This window comes from Corylus avellana, chromosome ca1 (genome assembly GCF_901000735.1).
Source record: "Corylus avellana chromosome ca1, CavTom2PMs-1.0".
Taxonomy (NCBI): Eukaryota; Viridiplantae; Streptophyta; class Magnoliopsida; order Fagales; family Betulaceae; genus Corylus; species Corylus avellana.
The window spans coordinates 48068421-48076673 of NC_081541.1; the positions used below are offsets into that span (position 1 = coordinate 48068421).

The 8253-nt window shown below is 35.1% G+C and overlaps 1 protein-coding gene across 1 annotated transcript; it reads left to right on the plus strand.

Moving 5' to 3' along the window:
- The first annotated feature begins 265 nt into the window (after window positions 1-265).
- On the plus strand, window positions 266-1448 carry LOC132173947 (histidine-containing phosphotransfer protein 4-like). The gene is made up of 5 exons (XM_059585641.1): window positions 266-363; window positions 566-634; window positions 910-981; window positions 1223-1295; window positions 1398-1448. The coding sequence occupies exons 1-5, from the start codon at window positions 266-268 to the stop codon at window positions 1446-1448; spliced, it is 363 nt and encodes a 120-aa protein (XP_059441624.1).
- Window positions 1449-8253: the final 6805 nt, after the last annotated feature.

The following is an 8253-nucleotide window of genomic DNA, read 5'->3' on the forward strand; positions in this document are numbered from 1 at the left end:
TTACTCCATGCAAAAATATTTGTGGGAAATTAAAACTCAAATATTTAGAGTTGAGTTTTTCAATTAAAAATGAAAAATTAGCAGGATTTCAATTTAAGCCTGCTTGATCCATCTTATCCCTTCTCCATATATGCAAAAGCACCATAATTAAATTGTCTTCAGTTAAAGAAAGCAGAGAGATTTGATTCTCTGAAAGATAAATAATACTAATTACCCATGTGGGTTATTGTAGGAAATCCTTAATGAGCAGTTCAATGAATGGGAGATGCTGGAAGATGACAACGATCCAAACTTTGTTGATACAGTTGCTAGTTCTTATTTTAGTCAGACACCAACTGATATACATGCTGTTGAACAAATATTGTGAGTGGCATAATATGAATTAATTGGCTTCATTTATTTTCCATTTTAATTAAACGTTATTAATTTTTTTTTTTATGTTCATCAAATTTTGATGTGTCATATAAATAAAAATATAATAATAACAATAATAACTCAATTCCAAATTTAGAGTTGTGATTCAAAATAGTATAATAACATTAATTGGGCTTTATTTGTTTAATAGGTACGCAATCCCCGTCGATCCTGCTAAAGTGGAAACAATTCTTTTTAAATTTAAAGGCGCGAGCTCCAGGTCTTTTTTTTTTTTTTTGGGGTGCTCATTACTTGCATGAAAAAATAATTCTCTAAAAAAGGAATTTCTCTGCGGAGCTTGCATTCAATATTAATATTTCTCATCCAATAATCTTCAAAAATTATACACGGTGAGTTTAAAAGCTCAACGTCATAACAAAATAACATAAATTGAAGCAATTGTGTACAAATAATCACTTTCTTTTTAGTATTTTCTATTTTCTTAATTTTCTCACTATTACTATGATCATTTCAATTTATCATTGTTATTTGCAGCTTTGGTGCTAATAAGGTGACTATTGAAATCAATAAAATGATTGATTGTCTCAGGCGAGGCGACATGGAAGGGTAATGTTACCCACTTGAATATTTTTTTCAACCCTTAATAATTTCGAATTCTAAATATAGTTTGATCTGCTTATATTTCTCTTTGAGAGTTTTTTTTTGTTTTGTTATTCCCTTTGAGAGTTGTTTAACAGCCTGAATGATACTGCTGATTTCTTTAGCAATATTGCTTATAGTTTATATGAATACTAATGCTAAATCATTATAAGAAATTATTAGCTTGTCTATATGAATATATAAACAGTTGTAAGGCTGGACTCCCGATTCTAAAACAAGAATTTGATACTCTGAAGAATAAACTGGGAGCATATTTGAAGGTCTGTCTCTAATCTCTCTCTTGGACACATATACAAGCACACCCACAATTGATTGTAGTTGGAATAAATAAGTGATATGTTTGTTTTCCGTTCATTTTGTAGTTGTTGCGACAAGACAAGCCTAGCTCGTCATCAACTGGCGCCAACTATTGAAGAAGATGTGGTTAGCAAGAGTAACTAGTATTTGGTGAATTACATTTGAGTGCAAATTCACACTCTATAATTCTCGAACAATAATGAATAAAAACCAGGCAATTCAATCCCCTGGTGCTATTTATGTCAACATTTTCTTGTGGCACTTGGTTTGAAACTAGTTTCTCCAGCCACTAGGTTTCTTGTCAAGTTTGTCTGTAATGAAGGTTACCGATACATAATAAAACCCATGTAAAATTCAATTAATTCTCATATTTTTAGCTTTATATGAAATATTTTCAATCGTTCTCTTACAGATACTGCAACCTCAATTTCCTATATGTATGACTCGATCTTTTGGTACCGAGAGTTGGCCCAAGTGGTGAATGCCTTGGAGTTATCAAATTTATCATAGCATTTTCCTATTTTTAAAGGCGTTATCAAATTTATCATAGCATGTTCTTATTTTTATTTCACTTTCACCTTTTTTTTTTTTTTTTGGTAAGTGATAGACGAAGGTCTGATTCCACAAATGCACTCCCATTTGTGAAAATAAAAATTACAAAAGAAATTCAAGATTTTTCTCATTGATGAAAATATACCATAATATCAACCAATTAAGAACATTCTGCTTGTTTATATATATATATATATATATATATATATATATATATATATATATCTTTCTTGATTTTTGGAGTTTATTTTTGGTTGGTTCATTGATGAAAAACAACATAAACAAAGGTGCAAGAACGAGTTCAAATAATTATTTCATTAACTTTTTTTACCGGGATAAAGATACAACAAAAAACAACTTAATTAATTGATTCAAATTCAAGCTTAAGCCGGAATGCCTGGTTATTCGGCCACTTGGTCCTTAATTAAACCATACTCTAGCTTCTTAGCACCACCATAAAATTGTGAGTATCCAGCCTCTTGCCATTCCTTTTGTGTGTGCGAGTGGGATTTGTTTCCAAAGGTCATCTTCATCCTCTGGAAACCCTAATTAATTTGCTCTATAGATCCAGATTCGACTCTAAACTTCAATCTCCCATATCTCCTTCTTGTTTTTGGTCTGTTTTAAGCGTGCCATATATGAAATTAAAACTTATGACAAGTAGAATCGTCCATATAAAAAATTTCCCATTTGAAAAATTAAGAAGTGTTGAAAAATTAATAAGCTTTAGGTTCTTAAACCAATATTGTCGATATCTCTCAATGTACACATCCATTCGTCACCAAAATTTTGTGGGCGCGCAAGTTAATATGAGTTTTCTCTGAAACGTGTAAATTTGGTGGCCTAAATCATTCATTTTCAAAATGTGCCATTAATGACTTTATATATATAAAAGGATCCATTTGGATTTGCGATTTCAAAAAGTGCGATTTCAAAATAGTGATTTAAAAAGCGGAGTTAACAATTTGATAAAATTGCGATTTGGCCTTTAAAATCGCAATTTAACTTTAAAAATTCTGCGTTTTTTTTTTTTTTTTTAAAAAAAACATATCCTTTAGCTGACATAAAAGTTGGATAAATTGTTTTTGTTTTTGTTAACACGTCCTTGTGACTAGATAGGATAGGAAAGAAAGGTTGTTTTTAATTTTCTGGCTACGTCGTTTGTTCTCATAAATACTCCTTAACTTACGCAAAAGTTTTTAATTTGGTGGTTTGTCATGATAGTATATAAAGATGATGTGGGCATTATAGCGGAAGGAGTATAAAAAATGAACACAAAAAATTATATGGGTGGTTCGGTGTTAGACACCTACGTCTACCACTCGGAATACTCCTAAAGGCTACATTGTGCTCATTAACTTTATTCGTTGCTTAAGGAGATCAATAGCTTAACGAGTAGATAGCATGCCCTTAGGTTGGCAAACATTAAATAGGTATGATTGTAGCATTAACATATTATTTATCTTAATTGAGTCTAATTAATGGTGGATGTGAAAACCCTAACTCTTTCGTTCTTTATTTCGTTTCAATATTTCAAAATCGTGACACTTTTGTTAATTTAATTTGGAAAAGCAAAATCGACAATTCTCGTGGGAATGATCTCATATTTGCCTACTATACTATCATTTTAATCTTGTGCACTTGCAAGTAAAATGTAGCAATTAATCGTCACAACAACATGCAGGGAAAGAGATATTCTTGAAGGCAGTTGTACAAGCTATACCTACTTATACCATGAGTGTATTTCAGCTACCAAAAACCTTTTGCAATAGTATTTAATTCTATGATCGCAAAGTTTTGGAGGGGGCATAAGGAGAATGACAAAAAAGTAGCTTGGATGAGTTGGGATAAAATGAGAAAAGCCAAGGAGGCAGGGGGCATGGGCTTCCGTGATTTGGAATGTTTTAATACAACTTTGCTTGCCAAACAAGGGTGGCACTTAATTCAAAATTCAGATTCTCTAGTGGCCAAGATATTGAAAGAGAAATATTATCCAACGAAACTTTCCTCAACACCCCGTTGAGTAAAAAACCCTTGTATGTGTGGCATAGTATTTGGAGCACAAAATACTTATTACAAGAAAGGATGGTGTGGAGGGTGGGGAATGGGAAGAACATCAAAATATGGAGAGATAAGTGGGTGCCATCTCGATCTGACGACATATGCTATCCAAACTCCGGTTTGTGTGTTGGACCCTGAAGCTAAGGTATGTGAACTCATTGATCAGGATACACAGTGGTGGAACATCCCTCTCATACGAGAAATATTTATGGAGGAGGAGATAGACATGATTTGTGGGATGGCCATTTACCCTCGGTCACAATAAGACCATGTAGTATGGGTGGGAAACAGGAATGGTGTATTCTCAGTGGGTAGTGCTTATCATTTGACCAAGGAGATAAGTTTAAGGGAGGTAGGAGGCTGCTCTACGGTAGACAGGATGACACAACTGTGGAAAAAGATATGACAAATTCAAGGACCAAGGATCGTTAAAATGTTTCTATCGCAGGTGTGTAATAATATACTACCCACAAAGGAGAACCTCTTCAAATGGAAAGTAACAAGTGACCCATTGTGCCCAGTATGCCGCTTGGAAGTGGAGACGGTGGGACACGCATTGTAGAGCTGTCTCTCAGCACGGGATGTCTAGATAGAATGCAATGCTAAAATTCAGAAAAGTACAAGTGATGAGGATGCGTTCCGCAATATTTTCATGAAGTTGCTCGAAAGGTTGGAGGCACCGGAATTCGAACAGGTAGCTTGCATAGCCAGGCAAATTTGGCTGAGGCGTAACAAGCTGGTGTTTGAGGAAGACTTTACCCCTCCAAAGATAGTCGTCCAAATAGTAGTCGACCAATAGGAATTCCACTTCAAGGTGGCTCAAGAGGCAACTGGTGGTCCAAGGAAGCACAACCAGCAAGTTGTTGAAGCTTGGAAAGCACCACCTATGGGGACTGTGAAGCTCAACTAGGACACGGCCATTGACAAAGAGAAAAATATAATGGGCATTGGGGTTGTTGTACGTGACTATGCTAGCGGGGTAATAGCAACACAAGGCATGACGCATTCTTATATTAGTGACTCAGTGGTGGCGGAAGCAATCGCGGTGTGGACTGCAACGGCTCTCTTGGGACAGCTGGGACTCACGGATGCAATCCTTGAGGGGGATTCCCTTGAGGTAGTGCAAGCTCTAAAAAGGGGGAAAGGAGCTGGTCAAAGTTTGGGAACCTGTTGGAGGAAACGAAGGCGATGCTCCATGGCTGTCACTCGTGGGAAATACAACATGTAAGGCGAACTGCTAATCTGCACATTGGGTAACAAAAATGGGAGTTTTTCTCAATGTAAGCCAGTTGTGGCTAACTACGACTCCCCTATGCATTAGGGACATTGTAATGACTGAAACATCTTTGATTAATGAAATTATTCATTTTCCCCTTAAAAAAAAATAAAAGGAAAAACCCATAATAATGAACTGCATGTACGTAAAACATGTCTTAAAATCATTTATGTAATCACGTTTTCAAATAACTCAATTCTCAAGCTGTAGAAATAATATTTCTATAAGAAACTTTTTTTTTTTCTTTTTTTTTTGAATTTCTATAGGAAACTGATTAACAACAATTTCAATACATAACTCATAAAATCACATTTCAATAAATAAAACATAAAATGACATTTTTATTTACCCTTAAAATCACTAATTAAACCACCTTAATTAGGTGGTTAGCGATTTTTTTGAACTCGCGCGTTATAAAAGCGGTTATTCGATTTGCGGTTAATAACAGCTCATTTGTACACCCCTAATACCAACTACTCTGACAATAGCAAAAGATATATATTATCTTGATTAACATTTGTAAGGAGAATTATTTGCAACCAACAAACATGATCATTTTTCACAACCATATTGAAGCTGAATGTCAGGGAATCAGATTGGCTACATTTATCCATAAATTTGCTTCTGTGAGAAACTTCCATTTCTTGGGTCAATTTGCTTCTGTGACAGACTCCCTCTCTGATTATTTTGTGAATGAGAGGAGCTTTTACCATATCAAAGTAGTTGATAGTTTTAGATGACAGCAATTATTCAAATAATGTGCATGTGTGAACGTATGTGAGTAAGTCAATTGCAAAAATATTTATGAGGTAATGACCAACCACCAAAATTTCATCATAAATTATCAACTCTTTAACCTTTGACTATAAACAAATTTAACTGAGGCAGCACAAAAGCAAACACTGTAAAATCCGAGATAAATCTATAGAGGAATAGCAAAGAAGTGGCATCACACTGCAAACAAAATATTTATGAAGAAGCTTCTTCCATAGTTTCATAATGCATTGCATCACACTGCAAACAAAAGACTAAACATAATTCAAACACCAATGCAAAGAAAAGAGCTGTAGGCATAGTAGTAGAAACCAATGAACTCCAACTCCTGCACTGCATGCACTACGTCGTCAACGTATGCAGAAATTCAAGCAGATAGCAGTCATATTCAACAGCTAAAAAAGTGGGAATATATATAGCATTACTCTTTCACATTCATATCACATAAATCACTTCTTATTATTATTCTAAAAAAAAAAATATTAGGTTTTGGAATCCACACTCACCGAATCATAACAACATATTCCATGTTCATCAATATTATTCGAAGTTCTCACAATAAAATCAAATGCATGTTCTACTATGCTTCAAAGATTAATTAAAATCATCTCATGCATCCATTCTTTGCACAAATCACAAAAGAAATTCAATTTAAATCAAATCATCAGATGTATCCGTAAATCACAAAAGATATCCAATTTAAATCAAAACATCAATTGTATCCATAAAATAAATCACAAGGGATATCCAATTTTTTTGACAAAGAAAATCCAAGCAATTAGTTACGTGAAATTATCTTAAATCATCAAATGTATTCTTGAATCACAAAAGATATCCAAGAATCATTCGACAAATTGAGTTGAAGTAAAGCAATTGAAAAATCAAACCCATAAAATCGGATAATATTAACTTACATGAAAATATTGTTGTTCTTCATCGATGGGGCTTCATCCTCAACCTTAGTTGAGAATTTAGCTACACATGACTATGAAAATAAATCCTAAACCTAAAGAAAAACTAAATTAAGAGGGAGAAAAATTGTGGAATTTAGGACTTGGTCTTCAACCTACTTTCTTTGAGGCTTTAGCAGTCTATTTATAGGAGTTTCTAGGGTTTTAAACCCTAAAAAAAGCGTTGGACCAGCCTATCAGACGAGTGCACTCGAGCACATGGCCAGTGCGCTTGATCGCACTTGTGCATACGTTGTTCCTCCTATGGCTCAGCGCTTGCGCATTGATGGCTTGCTTGTGGGCTTGGGTGTGCTCTATCGCAACCCTGTTGGGCTCGAGCACTCCTTTATCCGTATTATAATCTAATGTTTTGTGTTAATTCTGTATTTTTAGTGTTTTGTAAGTTGCACAACCTTGCTGGGCTCGAGCATAGATGCGCTCGAGCGCAGGGTTGTGCAACTTACAAAACACTAAAGATTCAGAACTAACACAAAACATTAGATTATAATACAGATAAAGGATTAACAAATGTAAATTAAGGGGCTCAAATATGCAATATTTGGCACTCATCAAGACCTTTTGTCAATTTGTGACAAAAGGGAAATTTAATTTTGGGAAAATGATGAGTTGTCTCGGCTATTGATTTTGTCACAGAATTGCCAAAGGAGGAGTTTGTAAGTTTTATTTGTTGGCTAAAATTCGGTGATGAAAATGGTGTTCAAAGTGACAAAAATTCATGAGCATCCAGACGAGATGCATAGCGGTCCGAACGGACAACAGTTCCGCAAAGTGTTTCTTCAACCTGAGAGCTTCATCTGCAAGCTCGTTTGCATGGTGTACAGACGAGATAGATGAATAAGAAAACCCGAGAGCCTCATCTGCAATCTTGGCTACAAGCCATCCGGACACGCCACGCCAAAGAAGCAAGTTAACGATGTTGCCCTATAGTCCCATCTAGACAAGCACACTCCTCGTCTGGACGACAGTGTACGAGAACCAGTTTTCTTGCATTATTCAAGCCCCTGTCTGAATGAGCCCACTTACCATCCAGACGGCCCATAGCTTCTAGGTCTAATTTCAATGTAATTGTGATTCAATTAGACTAGGGGTCTTTAGGTTTATATATATAGATCACTACAGATCTGTATAGGTACGAATTTCCACCAGAGAGTTTATGACAGGTTGTGCAAAGAGAGAGTTTATGTTGTGACCTAAATTGTCCCTCTTAGAGTATTTGTTAGTTTGAATTGTGTGCTTCATTGAGAAGTTTATCGGAATGGTTTGATAAAGGAGAATCACGTGTGAAGA